Source organism: Polyodon spathula, chromosome 11 (genome assembly GCF_017654505.1).
Source record: "Polyodon spathula isolate WHYD16114869_AA chromosome 11, ASM1765450v1, whole genome shotgun sequence".
In the NCBI taxonomy this organism is placed as follows: Eukaryota; Metazoa; Chordata; class Actinopteri; order Acipenseriformes; family Polyodontidae; genus Polyodon; species Polyodon spathula.
Window position 1 is genome coordinate 4,303,343 of NC_054544.1, and position 20,854 is coordinate 4,324,196.

Here is a 20,854-nt window from a genome sequence, read left to right on the forward strand (position 1 = left end):
TTTTCCTGGTCATCTTTCCTGTGGGAGGGGGCAGGGGAGGAGAGAGGGGCACATTAGTAAGAGGACACAGTAATAACTGTATGCCAGTGTCTTCTTTCTCATATGTTTTCCTCCCACAGCCTCTGCCTGCATTGCTGATGGTTAGCATGAAGGGTGAAGGGCAAATCACAAACATATCTGGGAGGCAAAATAGACGTGAGAGAACTAGTGTTGTGCTGATCAGTTCACAGCATGGTTTGCCTTGAAATATATTCTGTAGCATTCAGGCTCTGTGTGTGAGCTCAGCAGCTAGTCGTATCCACATTTTCCTTTAGGTCACTGGACTTTTAGTCAGCCTGGTATTGTTTTCCCTCATAGTGTAGATGTTTAGTGCTGAATAGCTCTTGTCCTTGCTGGTCATTTTGAGCAGTGACTTCCAGCGTAGAGGAACGTGATTGAGATTTAGACATCAGTTTGGAGTCCAAGTCACAGAAATCCTTAGACAGGGACTTCAACAATCAGGAGTCCAGTTCATCATGCAACTAAATATGCTGTATATTATTGATGTACATTTATCAAAGGAACACAATGCCTCTAGCCTCACAACCTCCCGTCCACCCACTCAAATACTTTTGTGATTTGCTGCCCATCTGTTTCCAATGGCTTTACTGTAAAACATGAGTCAAACTGTAAGTATGCCCTGCTTTCTCTGGGAGCACCATATAAATGCCATATACAGCATGTACTATATAAACACATACAGCTTAGAAGCAGCCCTGTCTCTCGGGGTCTGGGTTACTAACAGGGTTCTTCGCTGCGTTCAGTGATGTGGGGATATGGGCGGGGGGGGTGGGGGAGGGGTATAAATTAAGAAAATACAGAGACAAGATTGTTTTCTACTGCTGTAATTCTTTAAGTCTCTGTGTACCTGTTACTTTAGCTCCCTCTTTATATTTTCAAGTCACTGGGATATGAACCAGCAACCCTGGGCTCAGAGCCCAGCACTGCAACAGCTGCTCTCTCTACAGAGCACGCAGTCGCTGCCCTTATAAAAGTGCAATAAAGCATAGTGAAAGCATGGCAAAGCCTAGTAAGCATTGTAAATGGGTAAGGTAACACTTATAAAAATAACATGTCAAACCATGATAAACTATGGTAGATGCACTGTATAGTATAAACAAGACTACTAGAGGTGGGCAATAGTCCTCCTTTTACACAGAGGAACAGCGACACCTAATGGCTAGTCCAGATCCTCCTTCGGTGACCAGCCCTGCTGTTTTAGACAGCACTGCATTACCACCTCCAACTCCTCAGCTAACCACTGATATTACTGTAGTAGTGCCCACCCTCTCCCTTCTCGCATCAAAAAAGATTTGCCACCGTTGGTTCTGTGTTATTACTGGCAGTTCCCCAGAAGCAACCCCCAGACGAATTCTGATTCCTTTGCTTTGATGCCTCTTGGACTCTGGGGGAGAATCTTTGCATTACAGCGACCCCTATCTAGGGTTGCCACCTGGCCCCATAATTAGGGAACACTTTGGGACGGGACATGGTTTTTAGGTTGCTCTTAAACTGAAAGCAATAAACACATGAATTGAGCACCAAGCACTTGCTTAATTTATACTGCGTCTTAATTATCCGAATCATTGCGATAATACAAATCTTACAAAATAAAAAAAGCATCTTGAATAAACACGTGTGTAGGTTTATTCAAGATATTTATTTTTATTTTGTACAAAATTATATTTCAGTTTTCAATTTTTAAAAGATGCTAATTACATCCTATTAATTAGCAATATATAGCCCTAATTTACATTGACTCTCCCAATTAAATAACAGCACTGATCCAGTGTTCAAGCTGTCTGGTGTCAGGAGTAGTGAACAGCTGCTCAGTATTAATGATTTCAGTGGGAGAAGGTGATATACTATTAGAAACTATAAAGAAACTTTAACATATATATTTTTAAAACTATTAATAAAATAAATAAATATTGATGTACATATTTATTTATTTCATTTGTTAAAAGCTATTATTGTATTGTCATGCTGCCTCAAGATAATTAATCACCAGAATCAATTTAGCAAAGGTTTAGGGCTCAATTCACATGTTGATTTCCTTCAGTTTAAAGGCAACTTCAAAATCCTGTTCTGTCTCGCAGTGTTCCGGAATTATGGGGCCAGGTGGCAACCCTACTCCTAACTAAGGTGACCATTACTAAGGGTCAAGTATCAGGGTCCAGTCTTTAAACTGCCAGCTGTTTTTATTATTATTATTATTATTATTATTATTATTATTATTATTATTAATAGTCACTGCTGATGCCAAAGTGCTTTTTCCGTGGTAATTATCCAGAATTCATTCATGTCAATCTTACGTATGTTAGTCTTCTGTACTCTTTCTCTTTTTATTAAAACACTTTTAAAAAGTATAAAATAAAGTTTTTTTTGTGTATCACCCATCTTCTCTGGACTTGTGTTGTGTCATGCTGCTTGGTTTCCAGTTTTGATTATAAAAGGCAGGTGAAGCTTGAATATATTTCTCAAGTCTGGTCTCCGGCCTGTGAGACCACGGACCACAGTGAATGAGAACTCGACAAAGACACATCGTAAATAATGCCACGCCTCCTCTGGAATATCAGAGGTCCTGTCAGGAGCCAGCAAATTCTACAAACAGGATGCACCTAAAAGCACAGTAAGTTCAGAGTGTCCCTCTCCTCTAGGTTGCTGAGCAGCTACTAGAGTACCCCAACGTCCTCTGAGCAGGACAGAGTGTCCCTTTCAGAGGAAATGTAGAACTGTCTTTCACAGGAGGACACAGCAAGACATGTCCTCCTGTGGTCTCTCCCTGTAGTCTGCACACTGAATGTACAAGTTATTTCCCACCAGCGGAAAAAAAAAAGGTCCTGCCCAAGAATCTCTGGACAGTCAGCTTGTTATCCTTCTGATCAGCTCAGTGTGGTTTCCTAGAGCTTTCAAAAACATTATCATCACCCGAAGAGATGACTCCTCTGTACTACTGCGTACCACTGAGACAGTTAAGGGTTAAAAACAACACAGATCATTTTTTGTTTGTTTGCTTTCTCACTATGTATTATTTAAGGTGTGTGCAGTAAATTACTAACAAATAATTAAGACTGGGTTATTTCATATGCATTCTGAGACCAAAGAAAGGTCAAAGGTCAAATTTCAGGGGAATGCATTTTAACAAGACCAGTATCTATTTACGTATTTGTTCTTAACCATTTTTTTTGTCTGCAAAAGGCGACTGTACATTGAATGTTGTTTTGTGAACATTAGCAAACACATATCATACCTGACAAAATATTAAGATATAAAGAATTCTATGTAGTAAAAAGCACTCATGAGTAAGGGTCAGTCAGCACACGGATTTCCTGCAAGAAATCAGTTTTTAGGAATTCAGAAATGCTCTCGATCTGTGTGCCTCACAGCTACTCTATGGTTTAGAAGCAGGGTTATCATTTTTGACCACGTTTATACATTTACAGGCAGCACATTTCGTCTTAACTTTGCAGCAATATTTCACAAGAACTGCTTGCTGTAGAGTGGCGTCTCTTTGCATATACAGGAAATGACCGCTCATTGTGGTCAATTCAACTTCCTCTGCTGGTACATGTGTGATAGAGGATGTTTTTTCTAAACGGAATGAGGTTTAAAAACATATGGAAGCAAACTATTCACCCTGACCGCAGTCATCTTCTTCACACACACACACACACACACACACACACACACACACACAGTCAGAACTGCGGGAAGTGCAAAACATGACACAAAACGTATGCAAATTGGCAAAATGGCACTGTCAGAACTGCAGGAAGTGCAGAATACGACGCAAAACTTATACAAATTGGCAAAATGGTAATGATTCGTCACACACACATAACCTTTCCTGAGCCCTACCTTAAATTAACATAATATTCACCTCAGGAGTTATTTACTCGCCAGCATCTGTGTTTTCGTCGTGTTTAACTGTAACTCCCCTTTTAAAATGACTCTGAGCACTGCCTAAATGTGTGTTTGGTTTCTGAATTAAAACAGAGAAACTTTTAATTGTGAAATTAATTTCTAAAGGAGAGGCGAAATGTCAGAAGAAAACACTGAAAGCTAGAAGCCCTGTGTGTGTGTGTGTGTGTGTGTGTGTGTGTGTGTGTGTGTGTGTGTGTGTGTGTGTGTGTGTCAAGTAAGAGAGGGAAGATCTCTCTGAGAGTTTTTATTTGTTTATTTAAGAAAAAAAAAACTTAACTGAATATACGTTTTAATAAAATGCAACACAGATCTAAAGATCAGTCTATTAATTTCCTGAAAAACACTACAACTATTTTTTTTTTATTTTTTTTTATGTATATTCAGATTCTGGGAGGGGGTGCCCCTCCTTGCACCTATCTGCCAACGCCCATGCCTGAGAAGAACTATAGAGCATGCCAGGGATCCGCCGGAAACAGTTCTCCACACAACTGATAGTGTTCAACAGGGGTCTCCAACCCTGGTCCTGGATAGCTACTGTGGCTGCTGGTTTTCGTTTCAACTGATCTCTCAATTACTTAATTGAACCAATGAATGGCTTAATTAGTCAAGATTAACAGATGTTCCAGCTCATTAGCCACTGATGATGTAAAGACACCTATAAAACTTGCAGGACAGGGGCTCTCCAGGACCAGGGCTGGAGACCCCTGCTATACAAGAACACAAGGCAGTACAGCACTGCTATACACGGAGCTCTAGCACCATCTGGTGGAGACATCTAACCATTGCAGGAAAGTGTTGAATCATAGCACCCAACCTACATTACATTCCAGTTATTATAAAGGAATCTGGTTCTAAGTGCATATCTAAGTGTGTATTTCGGATTATGAATTTATGAATCACTACTTGATAAGACATACCATAAATAGCGGAGTCACGGTGGCCGAGAGGTTAAGGCGTTGGACTCGAAATCCAATGGGGTCTCCCCGCACAGGTTCGAATCCTGTTCGTGACGAGCTAATAATCTTTATGCATATTTGTTCTGTAATTAAGTAAAAGTTGGTGTTAAATTACCCTGACTGGCAATACATACTACTAAAAAATGCTAACTTTAATATTTAAATCCATTGTTCAGGATATTTACATAGTTCTCTTTATTCAGCATAACTGACAAATGTGTTATTTACGTTCCTGCTCTACTCCCAGCTTGTGTGATCGTGCCTGCTGACGTGTGAGCGAGGTTCATGGGCAGTGAACAGACGGAAAGTCGAGTCCCCGCGAATTTACCGCAGGTTTTCATTTACACAAAAGGACAATCACCGTTTTATTCCCCTCTGTAAAGCAAAAAAAAAAAAAAAAAAAAAAAAAAAAAAAAATGGCTGCATATTTTTTTTGTGCTAATATATTTTAAACATTTTGTATGTATGTCTAAATCAAAACGGGTTTTATATTCATATTTAATGGCTTTTGCAAAAAAATGTGGTTCAGTTCTTAAGGCTGTCTTGATTACAAGAGCCCGCATTATTTTTTAATTTTAATTTTTCCCGTGCTATAACTTGTAGCCACTTCGGTAGGTTTAAAGTTTCAATGTTAAAAAATAAAATAAAATAAAAAAAAAAAAACACGAATCAGTCAGCAAGTCACGGCGTCTCTTTACCAGCGGCGCAAGAGTTAAAAGAAAAACTAGACGTTCGGTCATTTTCCCAGCTGTCCAATCAGTGTCTGTCTTTGGAGGCCGTTGTTACAAAAAAAAAAAAAAAAAAAAAAAACACATTCCATGGACGGTACCACCACAAGCCTTCGTGGTGCTTGTACTTGTGTATGTAGTAACAATATACCGTCACTGCTGTGTGGCCGTTTTTATCGTATAATTTATGTCGCTAAATATGTGTATGTGCACTGCATTGTTAACTGTGAACAAAGCTACGAACATTTAACGTATTCGAAATTGAAAGTAGCCTGCCTTCCGCCCCTTTTCAGCTGTAGGATGGTACAGCCTATCTGTTTTTACACATCCGACGGCACCCACGCTGGCGCAGTTCGTGGGCTTTGTGTGGCGGAGGGAGGGTCAGTGGTGGTTTCAATAGGAACGAGCTGCATAGTTAAAAAATTAAATACAATTAATTCAACATTCAAACTGTAGGTCTGTGCGAAGGAAGCTGGAAGGGTGGACTCTTTTAATTCGAGAGGCCTTCCAAACACAGTTTCATACTCTACATTTAAATCTGAAATGCACAACAACAGTTAGTGTGTTAACGCATAATAATACGCAGTTTTAAAATACAGTAATGTTTTAAAATAATTAAATCAAGGGTCTGCTGCAATAGTAGCGTTTAAACACTCAAGGAAACAAAAGGAAAGATTTAATTTCTGTACGCCAGATCTAGACAATGCAAGTTAGAGAGTGGAGCGTTGCGAATGCTGGTTTATCGAGGTAGTTTTCGCTCCACGGGTCATTTGATGGTACAGTAATGCGATTAAAAGTAGTTTGAATTTGTTATATACAGTGATGGACAGTCATGCTAAACGCCTCTAAATGAAACAAAAGGGCTGTGAAGATCTGATTATTAATTTGCTTTTTTTTTGTTTTTTAGACAAGCATGATAGATTCGCAATAAGGCAAAGGTGTCGTTTCTCAGAAACCCACATTTTAAGGCTGAATATAATACAGCCACACAATATAATAAGACTTGCCACACAACTGAAAACTGTTATTTAGATATTTTGCCGCAACCACAGCCCAGACCCCGCTGCTAAATAAGTATTTTTTTTTTCCATATATTTTAGTAACAAACATTGCCAGCTGTTACAATGTCGAGCATTCCCAACGAAGCAGTTGTCTTGATAAAAGAAGTTAAACCCGGGCTGAAAAATTTAAATATCGTCTTTATTGTACTGGAGACAGGTAAGTTAAGAAGGCGCAGACGTGTTGCCCAATGGAACCACACGTGTAGAGAGACCATTTGTCTCCTTTCTCTTAAAGGAGCCGCATCTTAATAATCCGAGGCATTGACATTGAGACATTGTCTGTATTGAGCACTGATCGAGAGAGAGAATTATATCCTAGTCTTCAATGTATGCAGCATTTTTTCCTTATTTATTGGTGATTCTACAAAGGCCAAGAAGCAGTGCTGCATGTATGTGTGTAGTATTTGCTATAGCAGGGTGAAACCTACAGGGACACATTGCTGTCACACTATCTCAGCAGTCCTGGGCCTCTCCCAACTACAGCCTGCCAGTGCTGGGGCCAGAATACATGCTTTTGTGATGTAATTAGGTACCAGGATAGGATCAGTAAATTAATATGAATACTGATTATTCTTATTACATTATAATCATCATAAAACTTTTTAAAATAAAATGGCTTCTTTGCAGAGGAGGTTCAGGGATGTATGCTTTGTTATGTAAGGTACTTTGAGTTGGGCTGTTGTAGGTTCATGCCTTGGCCATATTTTCTGCCAGTAGTAACTCGAACCAAAAAAGAAGTGCTTAGTATTTTGACTGAGGGTATGCAAATCAAACTAGGTTTTCAATAAAACATGTAGGCGGTGAGGTCCAGTGGTTAAAGAAAAGGGCTTGGAACCAGGAGGTCCCTGGTTCAAGTCCCAGCTCACTCGCTGTGTGACCCTGAGCAAGTCACTTAACCACCTTGTGCTCCGTCTTTATGGTGAGACCTTGTTCTAAGTGACTGCAGCTGAAGCATAGTTCACACTCCCTAGTGTCTGTCGCCTTGGATAAAGGCATCTGCTAAATAAACAAATAATAATGTATTGATGGAGAGAGGGAAGTTGGAACAAATGTGCTTTGTTAATATCTGGATGAGAAGTTGTAGGTAGTGTTGGAATGGGGAACCTGTCAACAGGGGAGACTGCTTGACTGCATACAGACTGTAGGTAGCCATGCTGCTGCATGATATCAGTTCATTTGTCTTGTTTTTTTTCTGTGCAGGTAGAGTTACCAAAACTAAAGATGGGCACGAGGTGCGGTCGTGTAAAGTGGCAGACAAGAGTGGCAGCATCACGATATCAGTGTGGGATGAGCTGGGGACACTGATCCAGCCTGGGGACATCATTCGTCTCACCAGAGGGTATGTCCACAATGCTAAATGGAACCCTGAATGTACAGTGTAAATAATATTGTAACATTCATTGACAAGAGTTTCCACTACAGGTGTTTTTCAGTGACTTCAGTGATGACTTGTAGCCGAAACATTCTTGTGGATTAGATGTTTCTGCCTATACACCCCATAGTGTTTTGTACAGATGATTCACAGACCCTGATTGGTACTAATCCTGGTGCTCAATATTAGCTTAAAGGTAGTCCAAGGGCAATGCTAAATTAAAATTCAAAGACAAACGTTTCAGCTGGAGATTTTTTTCACTGTCGTTGGATCTTAGTTTCTTTTAGCATTTCTGAATGCGGTGCACTTGAGTGTTGTAGTAGTTACGGATGACAAGGTGAGTGCTGATCAGGGGCTGTGAAACCAGCTGTTGTGCTGTAAGATGCAGCTTTTCGTCCTCATTTCCCTGCCATTCACTTTCATTTGCCATGTAGATCTTGCATGCTGATTTGAAAGAAATGAATGCTGTGGCAAAAAGTGCAACTTGATGAAAGCAGACTCTCATCTATATTTTGTTCTGCTTTAACTTCCCGGGTCATTTCACCCTAGCAGTGGTTCTGGCTCAAGCCGGTGTGCCGTTGTCAAGCCGCCACTTCACTAGTGTCTCAGACCATTTGAGACCATTTGCCAACTTCATATCTTTAGGGTATTTTCAGTAGTTTTACAGAGCTGTGTCAGAATTAGGCCTAATATTTGGTGGACAGCTGTATTTGGTTTCTTTTACCAGTGTTTCACTGTAATATTGTTTTAACCAGCTGTTTTGCACAATTTTTTTTTTTTTCTGTCACGTTTACCATTTTTACTGTTGCATTGTATTAACCATATCCCTGCTGCAGATCATTGTCACTGTCACAGTTTTTACTGTTGCACTGTATTAACCATAACCCTGATGCAGATCGTTGTCACTGTTTTACTGTACATATACCAACTGTTCCAGCAAAGCCGCTGCCCCCTTGGCATTGTGCCACTTGCCTGCTTTGTTCTTGTTCATCTCTAGCTGCTTTTCTGTTCCTCTGCCTCCTCTAGTTACGCCTCCATGTGGAAAGGCTGCTTAACGTTGTACACGGGACGAGGGGGAGACCTGCAGAAGATCGGGGAGTAAGAACTACGTTCATTTATTATACCCCACTGTGAATGTGACAAGCACGTATATCCTTTTATATACATGCATTAATACAGTGCAAGCTATCAATGCCTTAAAAGTAGCTTTTTGATGTATCAATAATACAGGACTATATAGATGCAGCTGCCTGTCAGAGGGTGTATTAATGATACTGCTATTCTCTGGGTTAATCTGCCTGATAGAAAGTCTTTAAAGTCCCAGATCTGTTCAAGGTCTGTGTGCTAAACCCAGTTTCTTCGATATCCTCCCCAGGTTTTGCATGGTGTACTCTGAGATCCCCAACTTCAGTGAACCCAACCCAGACTTCCTGTCTCAGGTGTCCTTGCAGAACAAGAGTGTAAGTGAAACAGCAGGCACGGCAATGCACTCTGCACACTTAGAGACCCACTAAAGTGTAGACACCTGGTACAAATATGAGGTAGCCTTACAGAACTGTGTACGCTGCACAGTGGGGCACCAGGAGCAGGTTATTGGTTAGAACTAGTGCTTTTAATAGTATGGGGTGTAACTGCTGTTGTTGGATTCGAGGAGCAGCGCCTCTGTTTATTGTACTGATCAGAGTCATGACAAGCTCGAGATTGGGGATGGGTCACAACTATTACAGAGGTTTCATCACAAAGTCCCGGGGATTTCCATGGTGTAGGTAAAGCGTGAACATTTAAGCCCGTTGCCCCGGGATGGCCCAACGTGGCCCAGAGTTGGTGGCAATGGGGTGACAGAGTTAGTAATCCCTATGGTACACCCTCCCACCCCTGTTTTGATAACAGGAGGTAGAATTTTTAAAAATGAAATCCACTGATACCAAACAGTTTGCTATTTAAAGACGCATTTGAAATGGGTTGAAAGGAGCGTATTCTAGTGCAGTTCAGGAGCTCTCAGGCCTGACCATTCTGATGTCACTGAAGGCCTTGTCTGAGTGAAAGGGCTGCAGTTCAAAGCACAAAACCAGTTATATTTTAATCTGAAATTTAAGTTGGACCAGATAGAATCACTAGGAATTGGACTTTGAACCTGCTGTAGTTGCATACAGTCAACTTCCATACACCAGTAACTGGTCTTGATTCCTTATATTTGTGTGGACTACATGTACACTTTGTATTGCGAAATCGGCTGTACAGATGTACCTGTAATGGATGATGTGTTTTTTTTTTTTGTATAGGCCAAAGGTGAGCAAAGGAGCAACTCCCCCACAAACAGCTCAAATACAGGTATGCAGCACAAAACATGAACTTCAATTTCCAATTCTAATTACCAGTGTATTGATCAAGTGAAATTGTGAAAGCCAGAAGGTAAGTTATACTGAGCAGTATCCCTGCATTACCTGCGCTAGTCTCAAGTAGGAATCCAAGCGGTTCAACTTGTTTCAAACTGAAATGTCTTATACAATGAGAAAGCGTTGGCAGCCTCGGCACTAAGCCAGCAGCATTTTCAGGAGCTCATCACGCACTTTTTTGCATGTGTTAACATCCCTTAATTTAATATAGCAGCATTAATCAGAAGTTATGACACGACATGCCTGATTTGATTCTGACAGCCCTCAGTAAGGCTAGCCCTGGCTTTGTACTGGTTCTGGGTGTTCAGATGTCTAGGGCTGTTTTCCTTCCAGGTTTGTTGATGAAAGGTTCTAGTGCTCGGAATGGCAGGCATACACAAACACTCCACCTGTGAACCTAAACCTTTCTTAATTGCATCCGAGGAAGTGAAAAGCTATAGTAGGAAGTTTTAATTAAATAAAAAAAAAACTGACTCCCTAGCTAATGTGTTAACCTTGTATATCCTCATTTGAGTTTATTCATCTGGGGCTGTGTAGGAATCTGGCTGAACATGTGGTGGATGATTTGCTTTATATAGGTCTTGGCAGCTCTAGTTGTGTGTTTTAATGTTTTTGTATTACATTTTTTGATGTGGGTTACTTCCCCCCCCCCCCCCCCCCCCCGCGGTCTCTTCTTATTCAGGGAATGGCTCTCAGCAGTCATACTCCACGATGGGTGCGACCCCTGCCAACAGCCACCCACAGCACCCAGCACCATCCTATGGGTGGCCTGGCAGAACCAATGGGCGTGGGCAGGGCAATGGCAACGGTAACCAGCAGACAGCAGGGGGCAACCCTCCTGCGCACCCGCAGCCCTCCACCACCATCAGCAATGGCAGAGACCCACGCAGGACCAAAAGATAACCACCCCCCTCCCTCCTCTCCTGCTAGAGGAGACAGTGATGACAGCCACCTCACTGAACTAACTGTTCACCCTACTTGAACACTAAATGCACTTTTCATTTTAAATCATGGAACTGTGTAAAGTTTTGTGTTGCAAATTTTTTTGTGTGTGTTTTTCCTACATACATACACTGAAATTGTTTGCCCCCTGTCTGATTTTCTACATTTTTCACATTGAATTTGGTTAGATATTTTTGTGGGTTGTAATAGTATACAGAGGGAGCCCGAGACAAAAAAATGACACCAAAGTTTGGTGCTGCTTTCATTTGTGTGGTGTGCAAGGTAATCAAACATGCAGTCTTCAGGTGTGAAAAAGTTATTGCCCCCCCCCCCCCAGTTAACTCAACCCAATTAAAGGGATAATTAGGGTCAGCTGTTTGAATGCTTTGGTTAACAATCGGGTCTGATTTGGGCCAGCCCTGCCCAATATAAATCTGACTCTTGGGCCTTTACCATCAGAGTGAAGTTGTCAGCACACAGGTTCTAGAGGCACATCATGCTACTATTAAAATAAATTCTTGAAGACCTCTTTTTAAAAAAAAAAAAAAAAGTTGTTAATGCTTACCAGTCTGCAAAGGGTTACAAAGCCATTTCTAAGGCTCTGGGATACCACCAAACCACCGTCCGAGGCTTGTTGTTCAAATGGAGAAAGTTTGGCACAGTAGTGAATCTTTCCAGGAGTGGCTGTCCTGCCAAAATCTCTCCCAAGAGCAAGGCAAAGAACCCTAGAACAACACCCAGGGATCTGCAGGCCTCTCGTCTTGTCAAGTCAGTGTTCATTACTCCACCATCAGAAAGACACTGGACAAAAATGGGATTCATGGCAGAGTAGCAAAGCGGAAACCACTGTTCACTAAGAAGCACATGAATGCTCATCTCGAGTTTGCCAAAAAGCATCCGGATGATCCTCAAGAGTTCTGGAACAATGTTCTATGGACAGATGAGTCAAAAGTGGAACTGTCAAAAGTGTCCCGTTATGTCTGGTGAAAACCGAACACTGCATTCCACAGTAAGAACCTCATACCAACTGTTAAGCATAGTGGTGGTAGTGTCATGATTTGGGGATGCTTTGCTGCATCAGGACCTGGATGACTTGCCATCATTGAAGGAACATTGAATTCTGCTCTGGATTAGAGAATTTTACAGGAGAATGTCAGGCCATCCGGCCGTGAGCTGAAGCTGAAGCACAGCTGGGTCATGCAGCAAGACAATGATCCGAAACACACAAGCAACATCTACATCAGAAATTTAAAGATTTGGAATGGCCTAGTCAAAGTCCAGACCTGAACCCCATTGAGATGTTGTGGCAGGACCTGAAACAAGCAGTTTATGCTCAAACTCATAAACGTCACTGAGTTGAAGTGGTTCTGCATGAAGGAGTGGGCCACAGTGCTGGGAGAGACTGATTAATAACTACAGGAGTAGTTTGGTTGCAGTTATTGCTGCTAAAGATGGCGTAACCAGTTACTGAGTCTAAGGGGGAGATTACTTTTCACAAGGGGGCATTGGGTGTTCCATAAATTTGGTTGATGATCTGATAACATTGTGTAAAAAATATGCAAAACTGCAGAAAATCAGACCGGGCAAATACTTTTTCACGATAGTGTGTGTGTGTGTGTGTGTGTGTGTGTGAGAGATAGTGAACTGTTCATAAAATGCCTATAACTGCAGCTTGCTGCTTAAAATAAAAATATATATGGTAGAGTTGCTGTTTGCATTGGTGTAACTCTTCTTGACCAAAAATGACCGTAGTGGAGTTGAGGTGGTAATTCAGGGTTTTATATATATTTATTTTTTTACTGTTATTCAGTTTGGTTAAATTTTAGGTGGTGACAATAAAAATAAAAAATTACAAAAAAAAAACAAAAAAGCTGTATTTGTCTAAAGCAAGCAACATCTGCTAAACCAGGCTTTACACAGTTTATGATTGACTGAACTGGATTAAAGACTGCTGAGAGAGAGAGTATAAAGCAAATCCGTTCAAACTTCTGCAGGAACGTGTGTTCAGCGATACAGTGGATGGAAGGCAGTCCTGTACCTTTTCAATATGTGTGTTACCCAGTTTTTCTCCTGTTTTGTCAAAATAGCTGTGTTTGTGTACTGTGTTCTTCAGGTTATGAAATGCACCTGTGACACTGGAATAGCTGGAGTACACTGTCCAGTACCCCTCCCCATAACGTACAACTTTGTCTAGGACAGTTTTTGCTGCAGGTATAGTCCCTTGACAGGAATTCAGACGTTGACAGGCACTGGCTGCCAACTACCAACAAGGAAATTGATACAATGCTTCTAGATAATACAGAAAATGAACTCCGAATATTCTGAACGGCTGTTTCAGTGAGGGTCTGTTTACCCCGGAACACCCGAACCTAGTTCCCAGTACTGGATACCCCAAACATACTGGTGGAGATAATAGATGGCAAGCTGTTTAGTCTGTTTGGATTTGATTCAGCAGGCTTTGCAGTTTAAACAAAGCAAAAGCATGCAATGTACTCTAGTGATCTGGGCTCTCCAGGGATCTAAAAGCACAGCTTCAAATGAATGCAGGTGCAGTAAGCTCATGGATTAGTGTTGCTGTAGCACTCAGACCCTTTGTGTCAGATTATTTACTGCCCAATTTCCTTCTGTAATTGAAGGTGGCTGACCTTATAAAACACTCCATCCAACAGCAGCTGCCAGAAGGTTTAATTTGTATTCTAGATATGGCTGATTAATTCATGGGATACAGCTGTAAGCACATCCTAGTTTAAAACAACATTTCTTGAAGATGGCTTAAAGCAATTTCTCTTGAGATTTTTATTTTTCAGGCAGACATCACAGCGCCACTTAGAGGAGGAGGAGTGCAGCGCAGTCTTGAAACCAAGCTCCAAGCCACTTTTACTTTGACTGAACTAGATGGCACTGGCGCTGGCAGCTTGTAGATACTTTGGCCAATCTAGCCTGTCCTGTCATGTCACGTCAACTGCTGGCAAGTATGACTGAAGAGCAGCTTCTGAACTCAGCAAAGCACAGTGTAATACAGACTGTATACAAATCAGCAGAGCAGCTTCTGAACTCAGCAAAGCACAGTGTAATACAGATTGTATACAAATCAGCAGAGCAGCTTCTGAACTCAGCAAAGCACAGTGTAATACAGACTATACAAATCAGCAGAGCAGCTTCTGAACTCAGCAAAGCACAGTGTAATACAGACTGTATACAAATCAGCAGAGCAGCTTCTGAACTCAGCAAAGCACAGTGTAATACAGACTGTATACAAATCAGAAGCTACCGTCTCTTTAAAGAACCCTACAAATGACACCGTTGCTGGCATTCCCAACCCTGTGGCAGCGAGGACTCCTTGCCTAGCTTCTCAATGGTGAGGACTGACCTGTTATAATCAAAATCCTTGAAGATGTTGAGCAGTGTGGTTTGTTCATGCCTCCCCTGCAGACACAGGTTATTCAGGTAACTCATTAATATATACTGCACTTTACAAAACAAAAGTAATGCATGACTTTAGCAATCTTTGTGAGTGCTTGTTTGCAAAGCATAGACTCAAGGAAACGCTATGTACATGGATTAGGGAGTGTTTTTTAGAAAACAGAAAGTACTGATTAGAGGAAAAACCTAGTAATAGGGATATTAGGTTTCCTTCTCTTCCTAATCTACATTAATTGAATAAAATAATAAATAATAATAATAATATCCCTGTCTCTTATGGTATAAGACTGTCTTCTCATGAGAAATAGAAGTGCGCAGATATTGAACTTGGAAAAGGACATCTAAAAAAAAAGACACTAGGAGTTTTTGTTGAAAAGAAATGCAGGTCATCTAGACAATGTGGGGACGAATTCTAAAAAAGGCTAACAAGATACTCGGATATAATTGTGAAAAGGGTTGAAATTAAATGGTAAGGGAAGTAATGTTAAAACTTAACAATGCATTAGGAAAAGACCTCATCTTGAATATTGTGTGCAGTTTTGGTGACCTCGCTATAACAACAAGATACTAGAAAGAGTGCAAAGAAGAGTCCGCCAGAATTATTCAGGGTTTTAAACGCATGTCATATGCAGACAGGCTAAAAGAATTGAATCTGTTCAAAGTCTTGAACACAGAAGGGACTACGTGAAGACCTAATTCAAGCAACATAATAATTCTAAAACTATTGACAGTGTTGACCCAAGGGACTTTTACAGCCTGAAAAAAGAAACAAGGACCAGGGGTCAACAAGCGGTTTAGACAAAGGGGCATCAGAACAGAAAATAGGAGTCCTCTTTTTTTACAATCTAGAATAATCGTGAGATTCTGGAATCAACTCCCCCGTATTGTTGTTGCAGCTGACACCCTGGGATCCTCAAAGAAACTGCTCGATGAGATTCTGGGCTAATCAATAAGCTACTAACAATCAAATGAGCAAGATGGGCCGAATGGCCTCCTCTCGTTTGTAAACTTTCTTATGTTCTTATGTTCTTATGTTCTGTAAGCAAATAAATACATAATGTCCATTATAAATATCATATGGGAGATATTGAAATGACTTTAGGAATCTATGAAAAATAGTTGACTCAATATGTACAATAATAATAATAATAATAATAATATCCCTGTCTCTTATGGTATAAGACTGTCTTCTCATGAGAAATAGAAGTGCGAGACAGGGTGAAGTGCACATTATAAATCGTGTTTTAACATTAAAAGAACACAGTACAGTCAATGCCGTTTTGAATGCTTGTCAGCTGGTAGTCCACCCTACCCTGCATGAGAACACACTCCTGGCACAGTAAAGTCAAGTGGAATGTTCTGAACATGTTCTGATTGGCTTACCTTGTTTATCATAGACTGCTGCCTTGGCAACCGTCTCCACGATCTCCTTGTTCCGCGCTTCTGAGATGTTCAGCAGACAGGCAGCCAAGCGAGGACCCAGCCTTGAGGAGGACATGCTGCCCGCTGTGTGTCTGAACAGCCACCGTGTAAATGTACATTATACAGACTGGATAGCACACTGGACACATTGTGTAGCATAGACCTTTCTGTAAATGGGCTGTCCATATCCTGACTGATTCCCCTGTCATGCAAACAGAACCCTTAGCATGTGTTATGTAATATGTACAAGCTGCATGTCAGCTTGCAGTCAGTTTCCAGGCAGGGAAAGACTTCAGATCTGACAAACTTTGAAAAATGACTTATATTCAGAGCTTGGCTGGCAGGTGCTTTTGCATCCAAGTCAACACCAGTCAGTGATGCTTCAGTAGTCACAGATCCCAAAGTGATGCCTCTATGGGCATGGCACTGCCCATGCAATACATTTATTATAGAGGCAGAACTTTATACCTGGACGAAGGCTTAACTCTGTTTGTATTGTGATGTCGCCCCCTTGGGGCTGTACACTGTAAACAAGCCATGCAGTGCTGCTTAAGGCAACCATTTAAAACCGCAACTGCAACTGTGAGATGCTGCTTCACCGCCCCGCTGCGCCCAAGAGCCGGGGAGGCGTTCAGACAGTCGCGGCTAGACCCGCTAATCAACATGCCATATTCTTCCCGGGAGATGTACAGGTTGGAGAAGCACGACTGGCATTTGATCAGTCTCGACATCGCTGTATCAGCGCAATGTGGACTGAAGTGTTGTTATACTGTGTTAATATATATTTACAAATACTGTAGGCTAGTTTAGCTGTAATTTGACGATTTGTATGAATGACGTGTACATATAAAATATAATCACTTTTCAAAATAAAAGGTAAACAAAAAACGTAGTAAGTATTCTTACAATATGGTATAAATACGTGTGCATAGTGGTAGAGCAGTTTATTTACAGTACAATATTGTATGGGATGCTGAGCAATACAAAATTCTGTCTTTCTTGCTGCTCCTACCTTGAGTGGGGTGGAAATCAGTTTTTATGGTGCAGGATGTTTTATATATATATATATATATTATATATATATATATATATTATATATATATATATATATATATATGTATCTATCCAGTCCAATAAGAATAATTGAACAGTGTAGCTAATCTTAGGGTGACATCACTTCCATCTGATACAAAGAAACGTTAGATGGCTATATCACATCGATATCGGATCTACCACTGTATATATTATACAATGCTAGTATAAAACATAATGATTGATTGTAAATGCAGTAAAAGATCACAAGGTTTATTAATGCGCTTCTATCTTAACTGAACATGAACATTGAGCCAGACACTCACCCTGCCACAGTACACTTCCTGCATGCGATCCTTGAATAACATGGAATTTCTTTTTCCCCCCCAGAACTTCCACAAGGTGATGTCCTCGCACCACGGAGGTGGCGGAAGGCCCTGTAGTCGGGGCAGCGCTGGAGCCTGGAGAACATGGCCGAGCTGCTGTCGAGGCGTTTCCCCGGGAGCCATGTGTGGGTGGTGCGAGCGTCACGCATGTACCTGCATAAGTTCACCTGCTTCGACAACTTCGTAGAGAGCAACCTGTTCGGGGTGCCAGAGCACTGCCCCGACTACGGGGCCTTCCGCCAGACAATAATTCCATTTATCTCGCCATGCACATCCATTCGCTATGTAGGTCATTATCTGCTTTAGTGTCCAAAACCCTGTGTAGGAATGGAAGCACATGGCGAGGGAGCTGTATGGCATAATCTCGTTAGCTACAACCTCAAGAGCACTTCAGTTATAATGCTTATTGTTTTTAAGAATAACATACAACCATAGTTTTTTTTTTTTAGTTTAGATTTTTGAAATCAGTTTGCTGGTATTGTAAATGTTGGTAACACTGTCTCCATTCTAAGGCTGCTATTCACTCCACTTTGAGATTAAACATTCCGCGATTGCTGTAGTAAACTTTAAAGCACACACACGCTATCCAGACAAACTCACATTGACCCATTTGCTCTTATTTAGAGACACGTGCAAAACAAGCCCAATCTCATACAGCTGCTGATCATAACTACACATTGCCCAACGGTGTTTACACGCTCAGTGTTTATTTATTTATTATTTTTTAAATGAATTCAAAGTGAAACACAAAACTTCCTGCAGTCCATCTCCCCATTAGCAGCAAGGTGGGGGAGGGCTTTGCTATTCTTATCTGTTCTTTCTAGCTCTGCAAATGGAAAGGAAATTCCATGTGATAAGATTGTCATTTGATAAGTTGTGAGCCTGACTCCGGCCGGGGGGGGGGGGGGGGGGGGGGGGGGGGGGGGGTGGCAGGAGGCGATGATACACAATAGTATTAATTTCTTTCAGTTTGCTGCACTTGGTCCACCCTGGAAGAGCTATTGGGTACTTTGAAAAGAATGCTCTCGAATGTTTCAATTGTTCCTCCTGCTTGTAGAGCAGTGGATAAGTAGTTTACACTTAATATACTGCACACCTTTGAAGATCTTCAACCAGGTTTACAAAAAAAAAAAAAAAAAAAAGTGCATGGGCTTTTAAAACAAAGTCACGATGACCTGAACAAAATGAGAATAAAAGACGCGCATCGATAAGAAAACTGAAGCAAACCAGTGAAATCAAAGCCACTTCCCTTTTTGGTGTGATTCCTATTGGGACCTGCTCCAGTTTGCACCATTTAAATGAAAGATAATAAGAGCTGCATTTCTGCTGCCTGAAATACTGTTGTTTTCGATGTGGGAAGCAGGCGAGGGCTGGGCTCAGCTGCTGTGGAACCGGCTCTTACTGCAATTGCACGCTATGCTAAGCTGCTTCTCATTTTTCTTTAATTCCTTCCAGACTTGCTTCTGAATAAAAACCTGATCTGCAGCTTTTATTATGTGTTTTTGGTTTTGTTTTTGTTCTCTGGAATCCTGTGAACGGTGACCTCATTGGTTAAGAAGGGAATGCAGGAGCGGGGTCACTGGGCCGTTGATAAACAGGCAGGATCTCCGCACTTCCTCGAGGCTTCCTATTCGTACCATAAGCAGGGATAAGGCCAAAATTAAGCTTCCACCGCAAGTGGGCCAGCTCTTTTAATAATATTCTACCTCTGTTGTGAGGTCCTAGTCTGCAGTGCTCAGTCTGGCTCCTGGGACAACAAGCTGGAGAACACTAGTACAGCACAGACAAACACATTCTCTGAAAACACACCAATACAAAGAATTGCCCACTGATCGCTCCCCATTGCATAAAGAACTCACACTTAGCATATGATTACTACAGAAAGCAAGTAAGACTTTGTGAATTGTACTGGCACAATGCATGCTCTGCAAGGGAAGGGACAGGGCACTTTCTTCCTCGAACAATTTTCCCTGATTAAAAAATATTTTTAAATGGCTATTTGTTTTTTTACACACACACACACACACACACACACACACACACACACACACACACACACACACACAGTTAGCTTTTTGTGTGGAAAGGGATACTTTTGTATTAAAAAAAAAAAAAAAAATACTAACATCAACAGTAATACTTTTTTTTGGGAGCAAAAACACACACATATATATATATATATATATATATATATATATATATATATATATATATATATATATATATATATACACACGAGTGGAAGTTGGGTCATGCTTACTACCAATGTGGTTTTGAAGGGAAACACATGACATTTTGTTGTGTAGTAATATTCTGTAATTAGTGCAGGTGTTTTCTCTAGCACTGACTAGCTGCTTCAGTTTGCTTGTAGTTTTCTAACTTATTTATCTGTTTAGCGGTTGTAATTATACAAGCACTATGTTTGTATTCCCATGAATTGCTTGACTGGCCCTTTCTTTTTATTTGTTTGTTTTATACCCTGTTCTGCTGCTTGTTTAAGGTGGGAGAGGTCTTGGTTTCTTTCTGTTCCTTCGTTCTGTTTTACTCATGTGCAGATGTTTGATTGCTGTACAGTAATTTGAGATATGAGGGAAGCACATGAGATTCTTACTGCGTTAGAAGGCAGGTCCAAGGTCACGTTAGGTGTATATGATTGAAAAGTAAACGAGCAAATCCTGAAAGTGCTGATGCAATACTGAGAGCATTCTGACCCTCGGTACATATTTCAGCAGAGGAAAGTTCATGCATGAGAAACATGAAGAACTATTATACAGCACTCAAACAAATGATTTTCATTGATTAATCTAATATATGCCCTACAAATGCAGGACAGAGAGCTATAGGTGATAATCATGTACAGAAGCAGCTATAGCACAATGTGTGGTATTAAATACTTAAGTATTGACTGGCATTATGATATATAGATATAGATACAGTTACACTGTGTACAGAAACACACCCAGTGCCACATGCCAGGAAGGAACCCTGTAAAAAAAATTCCAGTTTTCAAAGTGCAATCTTACAGCAGTGCCATGCCTAAACTTCTTCAATCCAAAGTGCAACACAAACCACAGGATTACTAATTCAAGCCATAAAAATACACGTACGTACACGTACACACACACACACACACACACACAGATGCACGTACACATATATAGGGTCATTTA

General features: G+C 40.9%; 2 protein-coding genes and 1 non-coding gene across 8 annotated transcripts; 2 read left to right on the forward strand and 1 right to left on the reverse strand.

The window, feature by feature from the left end:
• The first annotated feature begins 4,896 nt into the window (after positions 1–4,896).
• On the forward strand, positions 4,897–4,978 carry trnas-cga. Its single transcript has one exon. It is a non-coding gene; the product is annotated as a tRNA-Ser (tRNA).
• Positions 4,979–6,010: 1,032 nt separating this feature from the next.
• nabp1a (nucleic acid binding protein 1a) lies at positions 6,011–11,519 on the forward strand. Of its 6 annotated transcripts, none has more exons than XM_041262741.1 (7): positions 6,011–6,030; positions 6,751–6,868; positions 7,912–8,050; positions 9,110–9,181; positions 9,459–9,543; positions 10,366–10,414; positions 11,162–11,519. In XM_041262741.1, the coding sequence occupies exons 2-7, from the start codon at positions 6,775–6,777 to the stop codon at positions 11,380–11,382; spliced, it is 660 nt and encodes a 219-aa protein (XP_041118675.1). In that variant the 5' UTR covers positions 6,011–6,030; positions 6,751–6,774; the 3' UTR covers positions 11,383–11,519. The 6 variants fall into 6 exon arrangements, with proteins under 6 accessions (XP_041118675.1, XP_041118673.1, XP_041118670.1 ...); XM_041262739.1 differs by lacking the exon at positions 6,011–6,030 and adding an exon at positions 6,089–6,106; XM_041262736.1 differs by lacking the exon at positions 6,011–6,030 and adding an exon at positions 6,113–6,426.
• Positions 11,520–14,709: 3,190 nt separating this feature from the next.
• Positions 14,710–16,342, reverse strand: LOC121323409 (formiminotransferase N-terminal subdomain-containing protein-like). The gene is made up of 3 exons (XM_041264466.1): positions 16,224–16,342; positions 15,854–15,856; positions 14,710–14,842 (listed from the first exon to the last, which is right to left on the reverse strand). The coding sequence occupies exons 1-3, from the start codon at positions 16,340–16,342 to the stop codon at positions 14,710–14,712; spliced, it is 255 nt and encodes an 84-aa protein (XP_041120400.1).
• Positions 16,343–20,854: the final 4,512 nt, after the last annotated feature.